The sequence below is a fragment of the Schistocerca nitens genome, chromosome 8 (assembly GCF_023898315.1).
Source record: "Schistocerca nitens isolate TAMUIC-IGC-003100 chromosome 8, iqSchNite1.1, whole genome shotgun sequence".
Taxonomy (NCBI): Eukaryota; Metazoa; Arthropoda; class Insecta; order Orthoptera; family Acrididae; genus Schistocerca; species Schistocerca nitens.
The window spans coordinates 268,681,601-268,708,018 of NC_064621.1; the positions used below are offsets into that span (position 1 = coordinate 268,681,601).

Here is a 26,418-nt window from a genome sequence, read left to right on the forward strand (position 1 = left end):
AGATCACATTCTAAGGATTATTTCTGCACTTTATTTATTAAAATATTCTTATCCAAACGCAATTAAGGAAGGTGGAGGCATTACCTTCCATTCAAGCCTCATATAAACTTCATCTACCAAAAATACAATACATTTATTGTACACAAAAATTCCAAGTCAACTAATACACTCAGACACATCGAGACTAAACGGCTTGTAAAAAGCCAACCACCTGGACTACACAGATTGAAGTTCCTTGTGACCATAACGTCGGAAAGTGCCCCTACTACTTTTTTCTAGTACCGATTACGTTCGTGGCAATTTTTGGTTTGCCAAATTAAATTTCTGGCATCTAATTGTAAATAGAGATCCCTATAACTTTCTCAAAATTGAGACAAATCTGCAGGACCTTCCAGTTCCACAAATTACGCCTGCCCATTTCGGTGCACGTCAATTTTCTCTACCAAACCAGTGCCCAGGGACAAAAGAGACCACAAATCATAAAGTTCATTCACCACACCTGCAATGACGAAACTGCAACCCAGATTTGGTGTTGGCGCCTCAGCTGGGGCGTTCTCTCGAGGGAAGGCAGCAATGCCGGCTCAGGAGACAGTATGTGTTGGTAGCCATGGGCGTTGGGGTCAGTGAAACTGCCGCCGATGTTTTGTCACACACAACTCCTGGCAGCCTGACAACCTTGTACTTGCTACTTACCACATTGGGATGGATGGGGTTTATGCCGTAGTAGTCAGCATGGCCAACGTGAAACGCGTTGGTCTGTACTACGCAGTCATTAGAAAAGGTCAAGGACTTCAGGAACTGCAGAGGAGAAACAGAGACTGGAAAGTTCATACGCCAGGGTCGAACAAGCGATCAACAAGAAGGCCGCCAGCTGAAGGCAGTCACCTGACAGGTCACCCAGCAGTGCAAAGTTGCCGAGTTGCATAAGGTCTCTCAGACGTCTGAAGCTACCGGAGACGTAATTCTCGGAAAGTGAGTGGATGCTGCTTCTGTTATTGCACCCCTGTGCAGAGAATGTCGATGGCACTGAGAACATCTGAGAGTCTGATTAGGGGTGGGGAGGGGAGAATATGAGAGACTGCCGACCAGTACCTCTGCAACTTCTGCAACAGATGCACCCCACCCCAGAAATGACCATAAGTATGTGGCAATCGGATGTCGCCATTGATTAGCTTTTAATGGAACTTAGCCGGAGGTGTTACGTTGTCCAGCTTCACGCTTTGGAGGCACTGGATAGCTTCTCCCGCTGCTACAACTTCCTGCCTAGCCGCTGTTTCATCCTGAAAGAGCCTTCTTTTGATGACTGAACCCTATGCTGAGTATTACTCCCCCTGTATGATGATGTTTTCCCGAGCGTCGCAAGAGCAGTTCATCGTACCTGACTTAGTTATGGTGCAACATTCCTTTTAAATGTCTGACAGGAGATCACTTGGTATTGTGTTCACGAAATTTACGTTACATTGCTCATTTGCAAACTAGAATAGGTCTTACGAGAAGCGTGTTAACGAATGTGACACGTACTTGTCAATGTGTTTGACTTGGTTATTTTTACAATACAACAGATTTAGTTTCGTAGGCGTGAGCAAAACTCTTAGTTCCTCGCGGAATCTAGTTTGTAGGGAATTTTTGCCAATTATTTTCTCAGAGAAATTGTTTTTTTTTCCTTTATTGTAATTTTAGCACCTCATACAGGCGGGCTGTCAGCAGCACAGTACGCCGCTCTTCAGCCTTAAGTTCAAATGGTTCAAATGGCTCTGAGCACTATGGGACTCAACATCTTAGGTCATAAGTCCCCTAGAACTTAGAACTACTTAAACCTAACTAACCTAAGGACATCACAGACACCCATGCCCGAGGCAGGATTCGAACCTGCGACCGTAGCAGTCCTGCGGTCAGCCTTAAGTGGTACAATCATATTACAAAGAGGCGACATAGACAATACAATGAAAAAGGCGGGCAAAAAAAGTAGAAACAAAAAACAATAAACATGAAGCCGTTCACGCTGGACGATAAAAACACTAACACTTTTTGACACGGTTCACAGAACACGGAGGACGGCGACGGCACATGTGAACAGTGGAGTGGTAACTGCGAAAGAACGCGAAACACAAAACGAAGCACACACACGAGACACTGATGGCGATGATCTCCGGCGCGCGAATGTTCACTATGCGTGTGCGAGTCCGGGGACCTGCCAAGAGAGGAGGAGGAGGAAGGGGAGTGGGAGAGGGGAGAGCAGAGATGCAACGGGCAGGGGAGAAACGGGGAGGGAGGAAGGGGGAGGGGTAACCCGGGGGAAGAGGGGTGGAGGGAGGGGACGTGGGAAAAGGAAAGAGAATGGAAGAAAAGGGAGGGAGGGTGCCCAAAGGACAGGACACCGGAAGTGGGGGGTGGGGCAGGGTCAAAGTTGATAGGAGGGGTAGATGGAGGGGAGGAGGACATCATCAGGGAGGGGGAGCTGGCGGAAGCCACCTTGGGAGAGGGTAAGGAGGGTGGAGAGATGGAGACCGGGTGGGACGTGGGAATACAGGCGCGGCAGCGGGCGGGGGTGAGAGAGGATCGGGGAGATGAGCGGGTGAGGAGGATCGAGTTTATGGGAGGTGTACAGGAGCCGTATCCTTTCAAGGAAAAGGAGGAGGTGGGGGAAGGGGATGAGATCGTACAGGATCCGCGTAGGGGAGGGGAGACGGATGCGATAGGCGAGGCGGAGAGCATGGCATTCAAGGATTTGGAGGGATTTATAAAAGGTAGGGGGGGCGGAGGTCCAAGCCGGATGGGCATAACAAAGGATAGGGCGGGTGAGGGATTTATAGGTGTGGAGGATGGTGGAGGGGTCCAGACCCCACGTACGGCCGGAGAGGAGCTTGAGGAGACTGAGTCGGGAGCACGCCTTGGCTTGGATTGTCCGGAGGTGGGGAGTCCAGGAGAGGCGACGGTCTAGGGTGACGCCAAGGTACTTAAGGGTGGGAGTGAGGGCGATAGGACGGCCATAGATGGTGATGTAGAAATCAAGGAGGCGGAAGGAAGGGGTGGTTTTGCCTACAATGATCGCCTGGGTTTTGGAGGGATTGACCTTGAGCAACCTGGTTGCACCAAGCGGTGAACCGGTCAAGATGGGATTGGAGAAGATGTTGGGAGCGCTGCAGGGTAGGGGCAAGGGCAAGGAAGGCGGTGTCATCGGCAAACTGGAGAATGTGGACGGGGGGTGACGGCGGCGGCATGTCCGCCGTGTACAAAAGGTACAGAAGGGGGGAGAGGACGGAGCCTTGGGGCACACCGGCGGAGGGGAAAAAGGTGTAGGAATCTGAGTTATGGATGGTGACATAGGAAGGACGGCGGGAGAGAAAGGAGCCGATCAGACGGATGTAGTTAATGGGAAGGGCGAAGGTTTGGAGCTTGAAGAGGAGACCGGAATGCCATACGCGGTCATAGGCACGTTCGAGGTCCAGGGAGAGGAAGATTGCGGAGCGACAGGAATTAAGCTGTTCGGAAAGGAGATGAGTGAGACATTGTTTTGTTCAACTTAGTTATTTATTTAAATTGATTAATGTTTCTCAGTGCACCTATAAAACGCACAGATGTTAAACATTTTGTACTGAAATAATGTCAAATATAAATAAGTAATGGTATTCTAATTGGTATATTTACTGCACATTTTTGTGTTCATAATCCGGTCTATTATACAGGGTGATTCAAAAAAAATACCACAACTTTAGGAATTTAAAACTCTGCAACGACGTAAGGCAGAGCTAAGCACTATCTGTCGGCGAATTAAGGGAGCTATAAAGTTTCATTTGTTTGTACATTTGTTCGCTTGAGGCGCTGTTGACTAGGCGTCAGCGTCAGTTGATGCTAAGATGACGACCGCTCAACAGAAATCTTTTTGTGTTATTGAGTACGGCAGAAGTGAATCGACGACAGTTGTTCAGCGTGCATTTCGAACGAAGTATGGTGTTAAACCTCCTGATAGGTGGTGTATTAAACGTTGGTATAAACAGTTTACAGAGAATGGGTGTTTGTGCAAAGGGAAAAGTTCTGGACGGCCGAGAACGAGTGATGAAAATGTAGCACGCATCCAGCAAGCATTTGTTCGCAGCCCAGGAAAATCGACTCACAGAGCTAGCAGAGAGCTGCAAATTCCACAATCAACTGTATGGAGAGTCCTACGAAAAAGGTTAGTTATGAAACCTTATCGTCTGAAATTGGTTCAAGCACTGTCTGCAGCTGATAAGATTAAAAGAATCAATTTCTGTGATTTTATCCTTGCTCAAATGGAAACAGATGAATCTTTCGTTTCAAAGATTGTGTTTAGTGATGAAGCAACATTCCACACTAATGGGAAAGTCAACCGTGACAATGTCTGTATGTGGGGCACTGAGCATCCGCGGGAAACAACTCAGTACGAACGTGACTCGCCTAAGGTGAACGTTTTCTGTGCCATTTCAGCCAATAAAGTTTTTGGTCCCTTTTTCTTCGAAGGTGCTACTGTAACTGGACTATAGTATCTGGAGATGTTAGAGAATTGGCTGTTCCCTCAGCTCGAACAAGAAGCACAACAATTCATATTTCAGCAGGATGGAGCGCCACCACATTGGCACTTATCTGTCCGTAACTACCTGAACGTCAACTACCCGAGGCGATGGATCGGCCGCCAGGCAGCCCGTGGCAGAGCACTTCATCACTGGCCTCCAAGAAGCCCTGATCTTACCCCCTGCGATTTTTTCTTATGGGGGTATGTTAAGGATATGGTGTTTCGGCCACCTCTCCCAGCCACCATTGATGATTTGAAACGAGAAATAACAGCAGCTATCCAAACTGTTACGCCTGATATGCTACAGAGAGTGTGGAACGAGTTGGAGTATCGGGTTGATATTGCTCGGGTGTGTGGAGGGGGCCATATTGAACATCTCTGAACTTGTTTTTGAGTGAAAAAAAAACCTTTTTAAATACTCTTTGTAATGATGTAGAACACAAGGTTATATTATGTTTCTTTCATTAAATACACATTTTTAAAGTTGTAGTATTCTTTTTGAATCACCCTGTATAATCCAGCACGTTAGGACATATTTTTTTGAAGGAGATCTGAAGATGGTAATTATAGACCGAAAACGGTAGTCTGTTGACAAAAAAATTGTGACCATAGACGTGAAGTAAAGGAAACTTATTCGGTATTCGGGTCACTGTTCAATTGGCAAACTGGTCGCAGCTTATGAAACATAATTCTTTCTTTTTTGACAAACATACGTGGTTGGGAGGGAGATATATGGATAGACACGTGCTGTAAAAGTAATTCGAGTTTTTGTTATACATTATGTGTGTTCAGAAAACATTGCCTCAGTATTTCCTTATTCATTTTGTTTTCATATTCTCCAAGCCAACAACTCAAATATAAACTCTGAAACAAGTTATTCGTAACACACTCACACATTCTCGCCATGTCTTATCGAATTTCGATCTCTGTTGGAAAGCTTACCACAATAATTATTAATGTGCAGTTACAATGTTATTCTCTGATCAACAATTAAACGGAGACTTCCACTGTGGTCAAAGAAGGCAAACTATAGGATTGTTTCAGTTATTCCAAAATATCAGCGTGGTAGGTGATTTCGTGTCATAGGTTGTATTCAAGTTTACTGGCAAATGAGCGTGACGGTTGCAGAACTGAAGGAGCGAGGGCTGGAGGTGGCGCATCTCTGGAATTGCAATCTGATTTCGTGACATCTCCTAACGATCTCAATATTTCTGCATTTAGGAAATGCACAATAGCGGGTTAAGCCAATCATTTACTCTAAGAAAACTGCTATTCTGTTTACCTAGTAAATAAACTGTGTCATTCTAGACTGCCTCAATATCATCAACAATATCGTTAACATTTTATTTAAAATTCCTAGTAGCTGTATGCGTATTTATATATTTCACACAGAATGGCTGCACCCAGCTTGGTCACACACGTACGGAAAAAAACTTCTTTTAGAGACAGAAAATGTTACTGTGTGTGTGTGTGTGTGTGTGTGTACAGGGTACACACGCAGTTCATTACTCCCGCGATAAGTCTGTTACTAAGGAAAACCTTAATTAGGGAGAGCTGATGCTGAGTATGTATTTAAGGAGACCAAACAGTGAAAGTCACCACTCTCTTGGTCACCTCCCCAGGGCAGAAAGAGCGCACCAAGTATGTCTGCGTGTACATTACATTTCCTGCGCAGGTGTGAGGGAATGTTCTAAATGTTTGCGTAGCGTATATTAAAGGCGTAACATGGCAACCAGCCCAGTATCCACCGACTGGGATGAGATAAAACTCTTAAAACCGACGTCCAGTCCAGCCAACACACCGAACTCTGGTCGATGACCCACCTGACGGATTACATCCGCGGCCGGCGTACCTCCCCGTCGTGGAAGCGTTCGTTTTAACGTACATGACAACCCAGGCGGGTTCTCGGAATCATGTTGTGATTGACATTACGCAGCATGTTCTTTAATTTAACATACAACTAAAACTTGAATGAAAGCACGTGTTCATTTCACCAAATTACTCCGTAGTTGAATGCATGTGATTTTATAGCATAAAATGTTTTGCGTTTATCAATAGAACCGATAAAAAGCAAGTATCTTTACCGCTTTCAATTAAAAACGCAATCGGTGCTAAGATACGCAGTGACAGATATGACAGTTTAGTAGTTATCGTGGCTGCGTATATGAAACATTTAAAAAACATGTTCGTGCAAAAAAGTGGATATTATTTTCATGACAAAGAAAGAAATTAGTAAAAAATCGCTTGAATACTTTATAAACAAATAATTTATGTTTTCACAATATGTAAACTTACAGAGGTTGGAAAATGCACAACAGAGCTAATAAATATTTAGCTTATTCAGCACAGCAGGTAACAAAAGAGCTTATGTTAAATGCTTGTTTTCTGTAAAACAATGTAATAATAATTCATTTGTATTTGACAGTTGACTGGTTTCATCCACAGTTGAAACCTCCCACCTCCTATTTAAGTTTAAAATGATTACATCATCTGATATGACTCCAGTATTTATGTCCTAAAAATATTCCTCTTCTTGAACAAAAATTTTACGCTTCAATGAACAACTGCGCAACCTGTTCTTTCGTTTATACCCATAAATTTCAGGGCCAGACGGAAAGTATAAGTGGCTCTTGCAATTGTGCTTAAATAAGCAAAACTATGACCAATACATTCGATGATTGTAACGTAGCCTGCAATTGTGAACGCGCCCTCCCTTATACTCGCATGTGATGGGTCTGTAGACCGCTTTTTATAAAACCTAACACCTAGCCGTAACAGCACACGTCACATGAGCCACTACCTCTTGTCTCGAAGTTCTCATCAGCTCAAATTTACCTTGTGTTTGCTGAAACGTGAATGTAAGGAAATTAATATTCCATCTGCCAAAGGCAATTTATCGCAGTTCTACTGAAGGTAATGTAAAATGAACTCAGTGAATTGTACTTGTCAGATCTACTACGGACTTACACAAAACATAAGTGAGCACATCGGAACTGAGCATGAATAAAGTGAAAACTTGTAAGTGACTTCTAGTGGAAAAATGATTAAAGATAATTTGAAACAACACGACAAATCAGTAACGAGGTTACATATGTCCTCCAAGCAATCACGATGTAAAGCAATGATACATCTTATCAAAAACAGAACAAAATGAGCGTCATGTAATCTCAGAACCCTCTCGTAATGTATCTATTATATATACATGTATAAGTGTAAGACTTTTGTTGTGCTTCTGTCTGTTTGTTGGGGCTAATCTCAGGAGCTACCGTAGGGACTTTTATTTGATTTTCATTAATAGACAGACTGATTTTCCAGGAACGTTTGTTACGGTATATTGAAGGAATGTTTGTGTACATAATTCGGTGTAAACAGGATAGACGAAGTTTAATCTACCTCCCGCTGCTGTGACAGTAATGCAATTCACATCTAGCAGCGAATGGCAAAACTCTTAGGAAGTTAAGTTCTGGATAGCAGAATGCATCTGTGCAAGAACAGCCCACTTCTTTAGATGTACTGACTACAAGTAGAACGTATCCAATGCAGTCACTCATTGCCTACACACCTTGATGTAATCCTATTATATTTATTAGGGCACTTTGAAATTATGCATAAGACTGGTGCCTGAATCTCCACTGGTGAGAAAGATATCTAGGTGTTTCATGATCATCAAGGAAGCCATATGTTAGCTTGATTTCGTGCGCAGCACGGTATATCATAAGGTGTATCAACCAAAAAGTAACTGAACTGCTGACAAACGTTAGCAGATTTGTGAGCTTCATAAAGACGGGAACAGTCGAGGGTAATATTTTCTTCACATCTTAAAGGTAGAGGAAAAGATGGAATTTGGAAATTTCTTTAGAATGACTGCTGAAGTTCTAGAAAGTCTTCCACAGACGGTTGGATGACGTATTTGGTAAGGGAGTGTCAGTTTCGGTCGGTAGATTTTTGCTTCCACCAGAGTTTCAATCTCAGTTCACACTCACGATTCACTGCACATTCTTTGAACAATGAGAAGTGGACCTATAAGTAAGCAGTCGTTTGACAACAACTGCATAGCGAAAATACGGGTTACTCATAACTACCTGGTTGTTAATTTTTCAGGCAAAAAGCATAGTGATTTCCGAGATGATACTTCAGCAAGGGAAGCAGCTTTGAATCTTTTACGTAAAAAAAGTTTTCTCAGCAGTGGAACGTACGATACAACTTCCAGTTCTCGGCTCTCTGAATCAAACCTACATGCGACACGGTTCTGTGCGTCGCTTGGCAAAAATGTCTGCTACAAGAGTCTGCAACAGAGAATTGCACCAATGAACCTTAAAAGTTTGACAAACACACACACATAGACTATCTTGTAACAGACATTTTTGCCAAGCGACACACAGAATCGTGTCGCATGTAGGTTTGATTCAGAGAGCCGAAAACTGGAAGTTGTATCGTACGTTCCACTGCTTGGAATACTTTCTTTACGTAAGAGATTCATAGCTGCATCCCTTGCTGAAGTGCAGATATATATACGTGCTGTTGTCCGAAAAACGAGGTACCATGGCAAATTTTGTATTTCACGACGGAACGCCGAACGACAAATAAGGAAAGCCGCTGCCTGACCCCATTGTGGCTGGAAGTGTACTCACGTCAGAGCACAGTTTCCCTCATAAATAAAAAGTCCGAAATCATAGCTCACGTCGACAGAATCGTCTTTCGGATCCTGCAGCGCTAATTATAGTAGAAGTCAGAACGATAACAAAGTTAACAGAGAGATGTATTTGAGAACTGTAATTCATTATCATTCCGAAAGGGTTAAGTTCCAGATTCAGCAACAGTAACTAATGTTTAGAGATTCCTGCGGACCTGAATTGTTTTGAAGTTAACTGTTTCAGATTTTTCAAATTTTAATAAGGTGATATAATATTTTTTACTCTTGTGTTATCTTCTCGACCTCCTACAGGAAAATCTAGGCTTGAGACTCTCTTCTGATCGAAGAATGGCATAACGTTCCACGGGAGACTATACAATCATTATATGCCAGTATTCCAAGAAGAATCGCTGCTGTATTACGGACAAAAGCGGCTCCAACGCTTTATAAATAAACCATTCCCTAAAAGGTACAGGAGTTCACATTATTTGGCCTGTCCCCTTTACTAGTAGAAGCAACGGTCAGCGGAGGAAAAGTGTTGCTTTATCAAAACGTCCACATGGCCAAGCTAACTCAAATCTTAGCTACACAGGCACGTGACTTCTGTAGAGGTTCACTTCGAACTCAGCATACACACACGTGACTTTTCGGACAGACGAAAACTGTTCATAGAGAGTCTTTGCAAGTTGTTAGCGACTTATTATTCGCTTAGAGATACTTTGGTAAAAAATTCTTTTTCTGACAGGTGACTTTAAGTAGTAATGGACATTACATATTTTTGGAAAGTCATTGTATCGTACAGTATTCGCAAACAATTACCAATCATATAATAAAACATTTAAAATGCACATGAAAGTCGCTACTTAATACGAGTAGTTTACTGTAAATATAAAACATATGACTTCCTGATAATCATTTGCATATATTTCACGAAAGTAATAGAGACAGTGAAGAGCGTTAACGGTTAAGACGCACCTGCATATGTAACAGAAGTTTAAATGACCCTTAGAGAAACTATAGAGAAATTCTCACTTGTTGCAGAATGGTGGTGCCAAGGGCGGCCTGGACATGAACGTGACGGGAGCCTGGAGGATGGGCTACACCGGCAAGGGCGTCGTCGTCTCCATACTGGACGACGGCATACAGACCAACCATCCCGACCTGGCGCCCAACTACGTAAGTCTCTCTACTCTCGTGCCGACCGATTTCTACTAGTGTCCAATGAAACTACCCTGTAAGTTAGTGACCTGTAACATTTAATAATAACACACTGTTTTTTTTTTTTTCATGTGGGCTTGAAATGGTCTGTTGATAGTTCTCAGTTACTGAGAATAGTAACAAATTGTAAAATTAGAATTAATGTGATTCGTTCTGATGCTTTTCATTTATTCGTATTTGCTATAGTCGCTGTGGTTCCAACAGGAATTCAGTAAATCTATGTCTCACCTGAGACATTCCATTATGACAATCTCGTTAATGTCATGTGGGTCCGCCATTAGATTCTGTGTTTTACGATTCAGCCAAGTTGCGTTGTACGGATTCAGTAACTCCTTGGTGGACATCTACGGGTACGCGGTAAGAGAAGGCCACACACTGGTCACGCAACTGGCTCCCAATAGCGCCATCAGCTTCACATTAGGGGAAACTGGTGACCAGCCCATGAACTTGAGATCACTGTCATGCTCCTCATTGTAGTACGATACTTGTGATATGATCAGTTATTCTACTGGAAGTTGCCACCTCCGTCTTGGAAGACGTCAAGCTTTAAGGAATGCAGGGGATCCGTAATAATACACTTGAAAAGAGAAAGGTAGGAAACAAGAAAACAACAATGCACGACGAAGATTTATCCAAAAGGGGCGGGAATCGGTAGATATGATGTGCATGAGAAACGACTACAATCTCAGATGTAGTGGCTGCTTTATGCAAGAGACATTTTCACAAATTGAGTAAGTCAATAACGGTTAGGTTCACATCTGGCCCTTATGCAAGCAATTATTCGGTTTCGGAATGAGTGATAGGGTTGTTGGCTGTCCTGAGTGACGACGTGCCAAATTCAGTTCAATTGGCGCGTCAGATCGTAAAATGTTTTAGTTCGTTTCGAGGGCCCTTACCATAATGCTACAGACGTGCTCAGATCCGGTGAGCTCGCTGGTCTAGGTAGGAACCCGTAGGCGTCGTTGATATGGAGACTCAAGCAATGTACACTGATTGGTGCACTCTGGAACGCTTTTGCGTGCGTCAGTACTGTACTCTGTCGTCAGATCTGCCATAGATCGCTAGACACTCTGCTGCATAGAGCTGGCTAGTTTCTGAACGTCCTCTCTTGTGATGAGATGTGGACGTCCAACACCGAGCCTTTACTCGAGATTTCACCGTCCTTCAAATCCTCTCGGTAGGTACTTACAACTGTAGTCTGCGAACAGCCGAAAAGCGTTGTTACCGAGATGTTAGTTCACGGCTGCGGACCATAATTCAGGGTCTAGTTACACTAATGTGACAACGGCCTGTGTTCGAAGTCGACGTGAAATAACCACAGTGGAGGCTATACAGGGTGTTACAAAAAGGTACGGCCAGACTTTCAGGAAACATTCCTCACACACAAAGAAAGAAAATATGTTATGTGGACATGTCTCCGGAAACGCTTAATTTCCATGTTAGAGCTCATTTTATTACTTCTCTTCAAATCACATTAATCATGGAATGGAAACACACAGCAACAGAACGTACCAGCGTGACTTCAAACACTTTGTTACACGAAATATTCAAAAGGTCCTCCGTTAGCGAGGATACATGCATCCACCCTCCGTCGCATGGAATCCCTGATGCGCTGATGCAGCCCTGGAGAATGGCGTATTGTATCAGAGCCGTCCACAATACGAGCACGAAGAGACTCTATATTTGGTACCGGGGTTGCGTAGACAAGAGCTTTCAAATGCCCCCATAAATGAAAGTCAAGAGGGTTGAGGTCAGGAGAGCGTGGAGGCCATGGAATTGGTCCGCCTCAACCAATCCTTCGGTCACCGAATCTGTTGTTGAGAAGCGTGCGAACACTTCGACTGAAATGTGCAGGAGCTCCATCGTGCATGAACCACATGTTGTGTCGTACTTGTAAAGGCACATGTTCTAGCAGCACAAGTAGAGTATCCCGTATGACATCGTGATAACGTGCTCCATTGAGCGTAGGTGGAAGAACACGGGGCCCAAGCAAGACATCAACAATGCCTGCACAAACGTTCTCAGAAAATCTGTGTTGATGACGTGATTGCACAATTGCGTGCGGATTCTCGTCAGCCCACTCACGTTGATTGTGAAAATTTACAATTTGATCATCAGAATCGAGGAAGTACAGAACATACTAACGAAACTAAAATGAGCTCTAACATGGAAATTAAGCGTTTCCGAACACATGTCCACATAACATCTTTTCTTTATTTGTGTGTGAGGAATGTTAGCTGAAGGTTCGGCCGTACCTTTTTGTAACACCCTGTATAAAGTGTGTCTGAGGGTCGCGAGAAGGAAGCACAGTCATTGCCGTAATGTGAAAACGCGGTGATTTAGGTGGTGGCCTAGAACACATTATCGTTTTCTTATAACCGAGGAATCGAATCATTTCCGAAACGATTAAGTTTGTAAACTGTTCCTGTGACGCCGTGGTTAAAGAATCCAAAACGGCACTATCCAAAACAGTATGGTCCTCCATAGGAGGCGCCTGCTTCATGTGCCATGCTGATTGCTGTTCATCGGCGACGAACGCTGGAATTTGCACGCCAACACCCCAACTGGACGCTCACTGAGTGGCCCATGGTGGCCTTTTCAGGTGAATTATTTTTTATGTGCCATCTGCGTGAAACGACTGAAAGTAGACATCCTGCAGAAGGCCCAGTGCGAGAAAAGAACGTTATGATCTGGAGAAGTGACATTCCCTAGTTGGTCATTATGGAGGGCAGAATCGGGCAACACAACTGTGTAACTATCCTTGGGGGATCTTGCCCACCCCTATATGCAGTCTCAACTTGCTGGCATGTGCCAGCAGGACAATGAAACATGTCACACAGCTGGCACTGTACGTGCCTGGGCCGAACAGTGCTCTGTTCGCGTATATATATCCACTGGAGAATCCGGGGCACAACCTCGATCGGGATGTTCACGCCATGGATTCTCAACCGAGAATGCTAACGCAGTTAACCACGACAGTGGAGTCGACATGGTTCCACGCCCCTGCCGGTATCGAGCCCAACAGTGACTCTTCCCCTGCACCTCTCACGGCGGTCCACACTGCAATTAGTGGTTACTCATGGTTCTGACAGCTGGTCACATTAATGTGGATCGACAGCGTAATCTACCTTTGTAGAGGCTGACGACAGCGAATTCCCCTGTTCCCAGCCCGTATCTTACTATGCCGCAGATGACCGTTAGGCCACCACGCAGCGTTCATTCTCAAGACAGGTCGCGATCTCACTGGTTTCTCTTATTGTTGTATGTAGGTGATAATTTAGACGAAGAATGAGGAGAACTAATTTCCGCTGCTATAGGACACTGTTCATTATTGGTTACGTTCAGACCATCTTTCCATGAGCTGCGCGAAGCCGATAAGCTCATCGGACTTATATTTTGTTACCACAGTGTACAGACAGTGATAAATCAGTAAGACTTCATAACTTGCGCAGTGATTGGATCACATGGTCACCCACTCGCGCACTGCCTCTATGTGAGAATAAGGCAGTACCATTGAGTTAGATATTTACGTTGCACAGAAACATGGACAGATGTAAGGACGTGAGAGAGTGAGAAAAAGGGGTGATCATGTTTGGGTGTGCCCATGACCATACTGTGTGTGAAGTTGGTATTTCGCGGCAGACACACATGGCCATGAACACGTCAGAATAATCTGACTGATGTGGACTGGAAATGCATTTCAAGGTTTGTAATCAAAATGACTGCAGATAGTGAACGAAGCTACATCGCACCTGTTACCCATACGTCACTGACGGGAACTGCTTTCAGTAAACTTTTGGCCTCGGTCATCTCGCAAGTTGCCATTCCTCACACAGGCGCTAAAAGACTACAGAAAACGTCATAGGACCCAAAGAATATGTGACTGGTAATGCGAACACTTCCTCACTTTATTACATCTCGTCTGCCCCACAATGTCACCGGACTATACAGGGTGGTCCATTGATAGTGACCGGGACAAATATCTCATGAAATTAGCATCAAATGAAAAAACTACAAAGAATGAAACTCGTCTAGCTTGAAGGGGGAAACCAGATGACGCTATGGTTAGCCCGCTAAATGGCGCTGCCATAGGTCAAAGGGATATCAACTGCGCTTTTTAAATAGGAACCCCAATTTTTTATTACATAGTCGTGTAGTACGTAAAGAAATATGAATCTTTTAGATGAACCACTTTGTACGCTTTGTGATAGATGGCGCCGTAATAGTCACAAACTTACAAGTACTTGGTGTCACGTAACATTCCGCATGTGCGGACGGTATTTGCTTTGTGATACATTACCCGTGTTAAAATGGACCATTTAACAATTGCGTAAAAGGTCGATATCGTGCTGATGTATGGCTATTGTGATCAAAATGCCCAACGGCTGTGTTCTATGTATGCTGCTCGTTATCCTGGACGACATCATCCAAGTGTACGGACCTTTCGCCGGATAGTTACGTTATTTAAGGAAACAGAAATTGTTGACACATGTGAGCGTCATCCACGACCTGCAACAAATGATGATGCCCAAGTAGGCGTATTAGCCCCTGTTGCGGCTAATCGGCACATCAGTAGCAGACAAACTGCGCGAGAATCGGTAATCTCTAAATCGTCGATGTTGAGAATGCTACATCAACATCGATTGCACCCGTACCATATTTCAATGCACCAGGAATTTCATGGCGACGACTTTGAACGTCATGTACACTTCTGCCACTGGGCACAAGAGAAATTACTGGACGATGACAGATTTTTTGCACGAGTTGTATTTAGAGACGAAGCGTAATTCACCAACAGCGGTAACATAAACCGGCATAATATGCACTATTGGGCAACGGAAAATCCACGATGGCTGCGACAAGTGGAACATCAGCGACCTTGGCGGGTTAATGTATGGTGTGGCATTATGGGAGGAAGGATAATTGGCCCCCATTTTATCGATGGCAATCGATATGGTGCAATGTATGCTGATCTCCTACGTAATGTTCTACCGAAGTTGCTACAAGATGTTTCACTGTATGACAGAATGGCGATGTACTTCCAACATGATGGATGTCCGACGCATAGCTCGCGTGCGTTTGAAGCGGTACTAATGGCATATTTCATGACAGGTGGATTGGTCGTCGAAGCACCATACCATGGCCCGCACATTCACCGGATCTGACGTCCCCGGATCTCTTTCTTTGGGGAAAGTTAAAGGATATCTGCTATCGTAATCCATCGACAACGCCTGACAACATGCGTCATCGCATTGTCAATGCATGTGCGAACATTACGGAATGCGAACTACTCGCTGTTGAGAGGTATGTCGTTATACGTAATGCCAAATGCATTGAGGTTGACGGTCATCATTTTGAGCATTTATTGCATTAATGTGGTATTAACAGTCAATCACGCTGTAACAGCATGCGTTTTCAGAAAGGATAAGCTCACAAAGGTACATGTATCACACTGGAACAACCGAAATAAAATGTTCAAACGTACCTACGTTCTGTATTTTAATTTAAAAAACCTACCTGTTACCAACTGTTCGTCTAAAATCGTGAGCCATATGTTTGTAACTATTACAGCGCCATCTATCACAAAGCGCAAAAAGTGGTCCAACTAAAACATTCATATTTCTTTACGTACTATATTGTGTTGGGTGAAGAGCCAACACCGTGTCGCTAGAGGAGGCCGAAATGCACGCGTTTTAGCTCACGCAGGCTGGCGTGAGGAGGGAAGGACTATACTGACGTGAGGTCTGGAACATGACAAGGAATTAGAATTCAGAAAGCGGACGAATTTAGTTTTATACTTAACTTTAATCCATTAATGATGAACGTCGCCCTTGACGGTACATGATTCACAATATTATCTGTTCAGCATAGTAACTGAATATGGCCCCTTGCTAGGTCGTACCAAATGACGTAGCTGATGGCTATGCTAAACTGTCGTCTCGGCAAATGTGTGGCGACGCTCGGTCTGCAATCACTGATAGTGGCGACACGCGGGTCCGACGTATACTAACGGACCGCGGCCGATTTAAAGGCTACCACCAAGCAAGTGTGGTGTCTGGCGGTTACACCACATACTACACGAATATGTAATAAAGAATGGTGGTTCCTATTTAAAAAACGCAGTTGACATCCGTTTGACCTATGGCAGCGCCATCTAGCGGGTCTTCCATAGCGCCATCTGGTTTCCCCCTACAAGCTAGACAAGCTTCGTTCTTTGTAGTTTTTTTGTTTGACGCTTATTTAGTGCGATATTGGGCCCGGTCACGATCAATGGACCACCCTGTATATAACGCTATGTATAATAAGTGGGACAAGTTGGAGTCACGGTTGAAACGCCATCAGCACTCCGCTGTTTGGTGGAATTGCTTAATTAAACCCTCAGAAAGTGGCTTAATCTGAATACAATGATTTGAACAAACTTACGGACTCACCCCTCACCTAGGGCTGGCCACGTTTTGCCAAACTTCATGCGTGTATCATGTGTGAGCCACGTGAGGCCCAAGGGCCGGCCTGTCACTGTATTTCTCGGAAGTACCTGGAACAGCGCGACATTTCAATTAATATCGCGGTGCGGTAATTTGCTGTCGACAACACTATCTCACTTCGTCAGAATCGTGGTGTCAGCGCTGTTCAGTCTTGGCTGTTTTTCATTTCTATGAAGGACATTAACTGGTCCATTGGATGTTTGCACAAAAAGACGAACTCTAGTGATCTACCATAACAATCCTTTAAAACGAATATAATTGACACAAGACAGCGATGAGAATTCTCATTTCACTTAAGCAATGGGTACCGCTTATTTACTCCGACACTAGATCATAGTATCATGCAGAAAGAATTTGAAGTTCGAGATGACAATGAACGAACAAAACATTACAATGATCGACAGGCGGGACTCATTGTTCTGTAAACCGAGAAGAAATTCATGCTAAATTTGCTGGAATTGAGCAATTCAAGAAATTGATGGTACGAGTAGTAAAATTTATGAAGTCGCACAGCTTATTCCATTTTCTGTTGCAACAGTTTTCAATGGAAATGAACAAAGAATATGAAGATTTCATATATTACTGCAAGGTGTGTTGGCTGTACCTGTACGTACAGAACCTGTGACGAAATCCTAGACGACTGCAGTACATGAGCGCCCTCGATACTTTTGATCCTGAGTGAACTACGTTTAGGCCTAAGAGCCACAGTATAGTGGCGAAAGGTCAGCAGCAGCCTAGTCCACCCCCTGTCTGTACAGGTAACTTTTTATGATGCTCCACAAAGGCCGGTAGGTCCACCGAGTGTTTTGCTCAAATCTGAAGGGTTTTAGGAGGACCCTCTTCTGTTTTATTCACGTATGTGAATGACGCAGGCCTCCATCCCCTCATGTAGTAACGCCACAACAGGAAGCGAAATAGAGGGATGATAAAGCAAAAGCACTCTTTTCCACTTCCGATCATGTTCAAATTTCGTCGAATAGTGTTGAACACTCCCTAGTGCTTCCAATCAGAACATCAGAGCAAAAATGGAGGTCGCACTGCACTCCAAAGCGGTATGGTCAAGTTCAGTGGGGATGCAGCCCACAAGGCCCTTAGAGATGGATTGAAAGGACCGAGGTGCATACTTGGAACGATATTTCAATTTAAATCTCACTATTGTTGAATTTATGAATGCAAAAGAAGTGCAGAAACGAAAATTTGATAATCCGAAGTGGATTGCATAGTTGTCTTTTTAAGTGTATTTGACGGCACACTGCTCACAGTAAGACACTGCAAGGTAGGTTCTTCCCTATTTAAAAGGAAAATCTGACGTAGACAGTCTAGTTCCCTAAGTTCACTTAGGTTAAAAAAAGGGCGAGCTTTGAAGAATTCATTGTGGCCTTTCAAGAATTGCCACGAGAGTTTCATAAATATTTAGAGGACACTGTCAGTCTTACATCTGCTTTAGAGCTGTTTTCGAGACCATTTGGCAATTCAGCTGAAACCGCCAGAAATAGCTCACTGCCCTGCAACGTAATTCAAGTTTTACTTATAAATCTTTTTTGATTAAAACTGTGCAGGACGTCTACATTGTTCTAGTCAGGTAGATTTTCCTCGTCTCCTTAATGAGGCTGCCAAAGTGCTTCACTATTTCAATTGACATATTTGTGAGAAAGACTATTTTCGATTATGAAGCTAAGTAAGTGAAATTTACGTGGCAACTTGAATGCGATACTCTGTGAAACTGTCTGCATATGCCGACAATTTGTACCACATAAACAGTAGACTGTATCTTCAGCTCGATAAAATAATTACTTAATACGAAAACTTATTTTGTTCGTGATATGTGTTATTAAGAAATGTGAATCATAAAACCAATTCGAATGCAGTAGGGCTGTACTGCCATTGAAATGGGGTGCGCTTGCTGTTTTCCATTCTTGCCCTCCATGCACTCAGGCAGCGTGGTGGGGTAAGGGGGAGGTTGGGGGGGGGCGGGGGTTATGTGAAGCCAAGCTGAGAGCTCAGACCCGAGCATGGCTCTCGAGCCGAAACCTTGGCCACCAATGTCCTAACCAAATCGAAGGGGTTGTCAAATCCAGGGGCGGAATTATACGATATTACATGATGCTTGTAATGATTGCTCCATAGCTCTTACTTTTTTGCGTGCTGAGGTTATGTTGCAGTAGAGGAAAAGTGTTGACAGTAGAATACCACACTCAGGCACGAAGATGCTTCAGGCACCAAGGTGTCGACACATGCGAAAAATCGGCCAGGGCTCATACGTTCATATGACGTATACGGTGTGTTAATGATGTCACATCGGCACCAAACTTCACCACAATTCTGCCCAGTGCCATCGTGGTCGTGTCAGGCGACGGGAAGAATGTCACAGCCCCTCTTACCACATTTCACCAATTCCTTTTATATCTCTAAAATGGAGGTTCGCGTTGAAATCACGGGGTTTTCTTTTGACTGGCCGACGGCAACACACCAGACGCACCACAGATCAGAAACGGCAAGAATACCAACATTTGGCACTGCTGACACCCGCGGACCTTTCAACCCGTCTCTAAGGACATTGTGGGCTGCATCCCCACTTAACTTGACCATACCGCTTTGGAGTGCAGTGCGGCCGCATTTTTTGCTCTGATGTTGTGATAGGAGCCACTAGGGAGTGTTCAACACTATTCAACGAAATTTGAACATGATCGGAAGTGGAAAAAAGTACTTTTGCTTTATCATCCCTCTATTTCGTTTCCTGTTGTGGCGTTACTACATTACTGGCCGTTAAAACAGAACATTCGACGTCTTTCCATTGATCAGCAGTCTAGGATTTACGTACCTCTCACCATGTTTTACGCTTTTTTGTATTGCTTGTCGTTACTAATGGTTTCGGTGTAGCAGCTCGTCCAGGAATATTCGCTTTAAGGAAGTCTCAGCAGACAGTGTCGATAGATAAGGGGTCTCGAAGATGGCTGTTGAGCTCTGAAGTCACTTTAGCCGCCGTAGTCTTGTGTTGTTTTCACGCAATTCGTGCTACCGAATGACGATCTCTGTTACACTACTGGCCATTAAAATTGCTACACCACGAAGATGACGTGCTACAGACGCGAAATTTAACCGGCAGGAAGAAGATGCTGTGATATGCTAATTATTAGTTTCTGAGGGCATTCACACAAGTTTGACGCCGGTGGCGACACCTACAACGTGCTGTCATGAGGAAAGTTTCCACCCGTTTTGTCATACACAAACAGCGGTTGACCGGCGTTGCCTGGCGAAACGTTGTTGTGATGCCTCATGTAAGGAAGAGAAATGCTTACCATCACGTTTCCGACTTCGATAAAGGTTGGATTGTAGCCTATCGCGATTGCGGTTTATGCTATCGCGACGTTACTGCTCTCGTTATTCGAGATCCAATGACTGTTAGCAGAATATGGAATCGGTGGGTTCAGGAGGGTAACACGGTTCGCCACGCTGAATTCCAACGGCCTCGTATCACTAGCAGTCCAGATGAAAGGCATCTTATCCGCATGGCTGTAACGGATCGTGCAGCCACGTCTCGAAGTCAACAGATGGTGACGTTTGCAAGACAACTTCCATCTGCACGAACAGTTCGACGACGTTTGCAGCAGCATCGACTATCAGCTCGGAGACCATGGCTGCGGTTACCCTTGACGCTGCATCACAGACAGGAGCGCCTGCGATGGTGTACTCAACGACGAACCTGGGTGCACGAATGGCAAAACGTCATTTTTTCAGATGAATCCAGGTTCTGTTTACAGCATCATGATGGTCGCATCCGTGTTTCACGTTATCGCGGTGAACGCACATTGGAAGCGTGTATTCGTCATCGTCATACTGGCGTATCACCCGCCATGAAGCTATGGGATGCCATTGGTTACACGTCTCGGCCACCTCTTGTTCGCATTGACGGCACTTTGAACAGTGGACGCTACATTTCAGATGTGTTACTACCCATGGGTCTACCCTTCATTCGATCCATGCGAAACCCTACATTTCAGCAGGATAATGCAAGACCGGATGTTGAAGGTCCTTTACGCGCCTTTCTTGATACAGAAAATGTTCGACTGCTGCCCTTCAGATGGTTCAAATGGCTCTGAGCACTATGGGACTCAACTGCTGAGGTCATTAGTCCCCTAGAACTTAGAACTAGTTAAACCTAACTAACCTAAGGACATCACAAACATCCATGCCCGAGGCAGGATTCGAACCTGCGACCGTAGCGGTCTTGCGGTTCCAGACTGCAGCGCCTTTAACCGCACGGCCACTTCGGCCGGCGACTGCTGCCCTGGCCAGCACATTCTCAAGATCTCTCATCAATCGAGAGGGTCTGGTCAATGGTGGCCGAGCAACTGGCTCGTCACAATACGCCAGTCATTACTCGTCATGAAGTGAGGTATCGTGTTGAAGCTGCATCGGCAGCTGTACCTGTACGCGTCATCCAAGCTCTGTTTCACTCAATGCCCAGGCGTATCAAGGCCGGTATTACGGCCAGAGGTGTTTGTTCTGGGTACTGATTTCGTGAAAATGTAATCACATGTCAGTTCTAGTATAATATATTTGTCCAATGAATACCCGTTGATCATGTGCATTTCTTCTTGGTGTAGCAATTTTAGTGTCCAGTAGTGTACATGAGGATATGGTGGCCTGCGAGATTCACATACATGAATGAAACAGTAAAGGGTCCTTCTAAAACACTTCAGATTTGGGCAAAACACTCGGTGGACCTATCCGCGTTTGTGGAGCATCATAAAAAGTTACCTGTACAGAGATGAGGTGGACTAGGCTGCTGCTGCCCTTTCGTCACTATACTGTTGCTCTTAGGCCTAAAAGTACGTCATTCAGGATACGTCATTCAGGATCAGAAAGTATCGAGGGCGCTAACGTACTGCAATCGTCTAGGACTTCGCCACAGGTTCTGTACGTACAGGTACATTTCGAAAATCTCAATCAAGGTGTGCAGTGCCAAGAAGGATTTCGACAAAGTGGGACATCATAGAAAGATCCTTTTTCATTTTCCTCATGCTTGTATCAACGTCGAATCCCCCAATGAGCACGCCACAGGAGAACACAAAATAGGAGCGCTGAAAAAGCATCAACACCCTGAGCTGCTTTGGATGACGTTCAAATTTCGCCGAGCGGTTTTGAGCGGCCCTTAGTGGCTCTAAGCTCGACACAAGTGCTTATACTGCGGCTGCGTGATTAAGGAAGGAACATTTAGAGTTTAACATCCCATAAACAAAGAGGTCATTTAGAGATGGAGCAGAAGTTCAGGGTAGGGAACGATGGGTAAGGAACTCACTATTGCCGCTTACATAAGAATCCACCAGGTATTTGCTGGTTGGGCGATTGATTTGGGGAAAGGTACCAAACAGCGAGGTCATCGACCACATCGGATTAGAGAAGTATTGGGAAGGAAATAGGTGTTAACGGCGTAAAGTCAAGCGGCGCAAGCCAATCGGAAACGAGAGGGCAGAGAGATGCTTCACCGAAAAAGAAAGGCACTTCGCAAACGTTCCGTCGAGATGTGGCACAGAAAAATGCAGCGTAGTCTCTTTCCAACTATACCATTTCTTGGGGATTTGTTGACCCCCAGATGCGCTCATTACTTGATGTTACACATTTCCGCTTAAGTGAAATGTCGATTCATCACCGAAGACGACACGAACCAGAAAACCTTCTTCGGCATGCAGCAACGTTTCGGTTGCAAAGTTGGCTCTGTAGGCTTTGGATCTTGTAACAACTGCAAACCATAAGAACGTAGTTGTGCGCGTCTCCTTAAGTCTCCACACAGGTGTCACTGCAACTGCTATTTCACGACTAGCCTTCCGGACTGAATTCTTGGGGCTAAGGGTGAAAGGCTCTCACTCGTTCAACACGTTGTTCAGTTACTTTTGGCTCGATCCGTTCTCTTCCTTTTGCGTACAGGTACACAAACAAAACTGTTTGAGTTGCTATTTCATTTGATGTATTCTTTACAATTGTAAGGTGAATGTAATAGATGCTACCAAGCCTTAAATCCCGTATTCATTTTGAAACATCCTGTATTATGAATACTTTGTTACATTTATTGGGCCAGTGCTTCTCATTTTTTTTTATTTCCTTGCCGAATCATTACCTTTAAACTACCGTGGAACTGTATATATTATGTCCATCTTCTCTATTTCCTTAATGTTCTGTTGGAGACATTTTCCTTGTTATTATGTCAAAGATTTTCTGGGAAGCAGTCAAAACGTGAGCGTCGGATATGGATTTTTATACTGTTGCTAAGACCCCACACCCCTTCAATTTCGCAATATCGTTTTCGCAGTCTTTTTTATTATTTGTACCTCTGTTATTCCCTATAAAGTTTTCAGTAACATACCTCAAAGGAGTCCATCCATTACTCCTCTTATATCATTGTATTCTGACGTTTATTATCTTTCATCAGTTTGCGAATTTGAGCACATAATACGAGTATTCACGTTAAAATAATCTTTTTCTTAATGCTGATGGAAAATTTCATGAATAAGTAGTTACCGTATGATCCGTCTAATGGAGCACTCCTCAGACTTTGCTTCATCAATCACATTTTGCTATACAGTGGTGGATGCAAAAGTTACTGTTGTCTACAAGCTGCTCAAGCTAGATGTTTTTAGTCCCAGACACAAAAGTATCTACTTACACTAGACGTTTACACTCGAACTGTTTTATTTTGCCTGGCTGCTCTATTCACTCAACAAGAACGAGATTTTGCTTCCCTAATAAAATTATGATAATTACTTATTACTAAGAACAGTTTAGAAAACAGCATAAGCAAGTAATTTACTTGTAAGAACTCGTTTTTACTTTCAGTCACCTAACACTTTTTTTCTAAGAGAAGGATCAGTCGACAACGCCACCGTAATAGTATCAGTGGACGACTAATCGCGACTGGAGATTTTCTCCGAGCCCAGAACCGATGTGAACAGTTGAAATAACCCTGGAGTGTGGATTAGGCCCAGGGAGAGGCAACACCTCCCCTCTCGGCAAAGTTGGTACATTACAGCTATCGTGTTGGGAAGAGTTTAAGTTGAGGTTTTATACGGCTGGAAACTGCAGTTCATCTTCTTCCAGCCGCTACGGAGGCACATTTATCGCACATCGCCCGCTGCGCCTGGATTAGCTGACGCTCCTCATGCTGCGAGTTCGCTAACCCTATTAATCGCCACCGAATCCTTGAAGAATCTTTGGTAACAGACAACTCTCTTCTCAACAGTAATTCTCTTTGTTACTTTAGCAACGTATTTTGGGTTGTGTACGAGAGCAGCGATGAATGCAAACGTATCCCCGCTTAAGTACCTTTATCACCGAATAAGTCACTGTAACATTTTTAAAGTTGTTGATCTGTCAATACTCAGTTGCTATTAAAATCATACTAATGAGGTTTGGGTGACGTCCGACTATTTCCAATGGAATGAAAGCGTTATTTGTTAACATAGACAAGGATATCTTGGAACTATCATTAACGGTTGTAATGAACATTTTTCATAGATAACCCATTTTGGAATAAGTGACCGTCTACAACTCAGGGATTAACACCACATCGACTCTCAGGAAGGTTGTTTTGCGTCAAATATACAGCTGGTTATAGTTGCTGCATCTGCCACATACAGTTACAACTGTTACGTTTAACATTTATCATCAATCATAAAGTATAATAATCAACACCCAAATACAATGTTCGAAATAATGTCTGTCCAAAGGCGTACGACAAACTGCAGTTTATTTTTTTTAAAATTACTTAATCTATGATCATGGTGGTTGAGCTCCGTGACTGCAAACTGAATTACCTGAAACAATAGAGCGACAAGTCGCTCTCTGTACTTGTACGTATTACAGACTATTTAATGCAAGGACGTGTTTCGGGATTTCGCCCATCTTCAGCTCCAGATTTTCATCAGTGTCTTGGTTTTATTGATTGCGTCTCTCAAGATACAGTCGATAACAACGTCATATCTAAACGAATATCTAAATTTATCACACGACCTAAAGATAAGTGATATCCCGAAATGCGTCATGGCATAAAATGAAGCTGTACTATCTATAAAACAAGTGGCGGGTAACTGCATTTCTTCAAGTAATAACTTACTCCATCTGTACAAATCAGCAAAGCATGACTGAAAATTATTCAGTTACCTCCAGAGATGTACCAAATAGCGTTTCTAGGCTACCGTGGCGATAATTGACAATTACCGTCTGCCCTAATGCGGTTAGGCAGCAACTAATAGCATACGGTATATTTGGAAACAATACTAATTTTAATCTGTAAACCTTTTTGGAAAATCGTGGTATACGAATGCGTGGCGTCTGTTCTTTAGGACACGTCCGAAATAACAGCCACCACGCATTCAAATAATAGATAAACCTAGCTGGGCAATCTTCAGTGCGAATACGAAAATACTTCCGCTCTCCTGTTGGTATCCCTGAGTAGAGAACGGGAGTGTAATGGACAGTGACTGCGGACAGGTAGCACTCGGTGGGAGTGGGAGTCGGCCGTGAGGCGAGCAGAGACAGTCCATGCAGTTGCGATGATGTTGTGTCCCGGATGGCGCAGTAATTACTTCAACTGCATAGTGAACCGTTGAACTCGGGTTCGAAACCCAGTCTGGTACACATTTTCGCTCGTAGCCCTTGTTTCCGTTTAATGTCCCGCTGCAACTGACCTCAGTGATCCCCCTTCAATTTACAAATGAATCGTGGTATTCTGAGAAATCAAACTGTTTTAATAGTCACAATGGAAGCAAGCAGGTTAAGATTAACGCTCTGGATATTTTCTCCCTGCCCGCAACTGCTGAGACCAATTCAGAAGATTTCGGAGCGATAGTTAGTTTCAGTGAATGGCACACATGTATCAGGTTGAAAATGGGTGTGTTTGACTAATCGCACCTTTACATCTTTCCTTTGCTGATGTTAAACTGTATATCTGCATGGGTTTCAATAATTTTACATTTCTGATTCACAGGTGTTGAGTTTACGGTCGATAGTATTAAATGTATGAATATGTAGTAATATTAATTAAATATTAATTTAATATTAATAGAAATACCCATTATATCAAATATGTACTGTATTGCCATTACCTATGAGGTCTCATACATTTACATCGCCGCTTTATAATTTAATTTTTGTTGCCTACACGAGTGAATTGCAGCTTCGTGTGGTCGATAATAGTGACGAAGACATAGCCTGTACTAAAAATAGCTTGTTACCATAAAGAAAAAAGTATTAAACTAGAAAACAAATAAACTGCGTTAATGTTCTACGAGGGGTGTCCAGAAAGTAAGTTCCGATCGGTCGCGAAATGGAAACGTCTATGAAAATCCGATAAAGTTTTGGACAGATGTGTTGGGCAGTGTCTCTAGTATGACCTTAGATAGCATCACGTCGCTCTTCTCATTTCTGAGCTCACAGTGAGCGCGTAAAGATGTCTAGAAAATAGTGCCTCCCGCCAAGTACGAGGGCCTGGTGAGAAATTTCGACTGAAGCTATGCAGCCAACATTACAAAACTGTCGTGCGGTTTCTTCTTCAA

The 26,418-nt window shown here is 43.8% G+C and overlaps 1 protein-coding gene across 1 annotated transcript in view; it reads left to right on the forward strand.

Moving 5' to 3' along the window:
- LOC126199515 (furin-like protease 2) overlaps nt 1-26,418 on the forward strand; it is a 713,209-nt gene that overhangs the window by 316,258 nt on the left and 370,533 nt on the right. The window contains exon 4 of the mRNA XM_049936438.1: nt 10,206-10,340. Coding sequence (XP_049792395.1) covers nt 10,233-10,340 — 108 coding nt within the window. The 5' untranslated portion in view covers nt 10,206-10,232. The remainder of the gene's footprint in view (nt 1-10,205; nt 10,341-26,418) is intronic.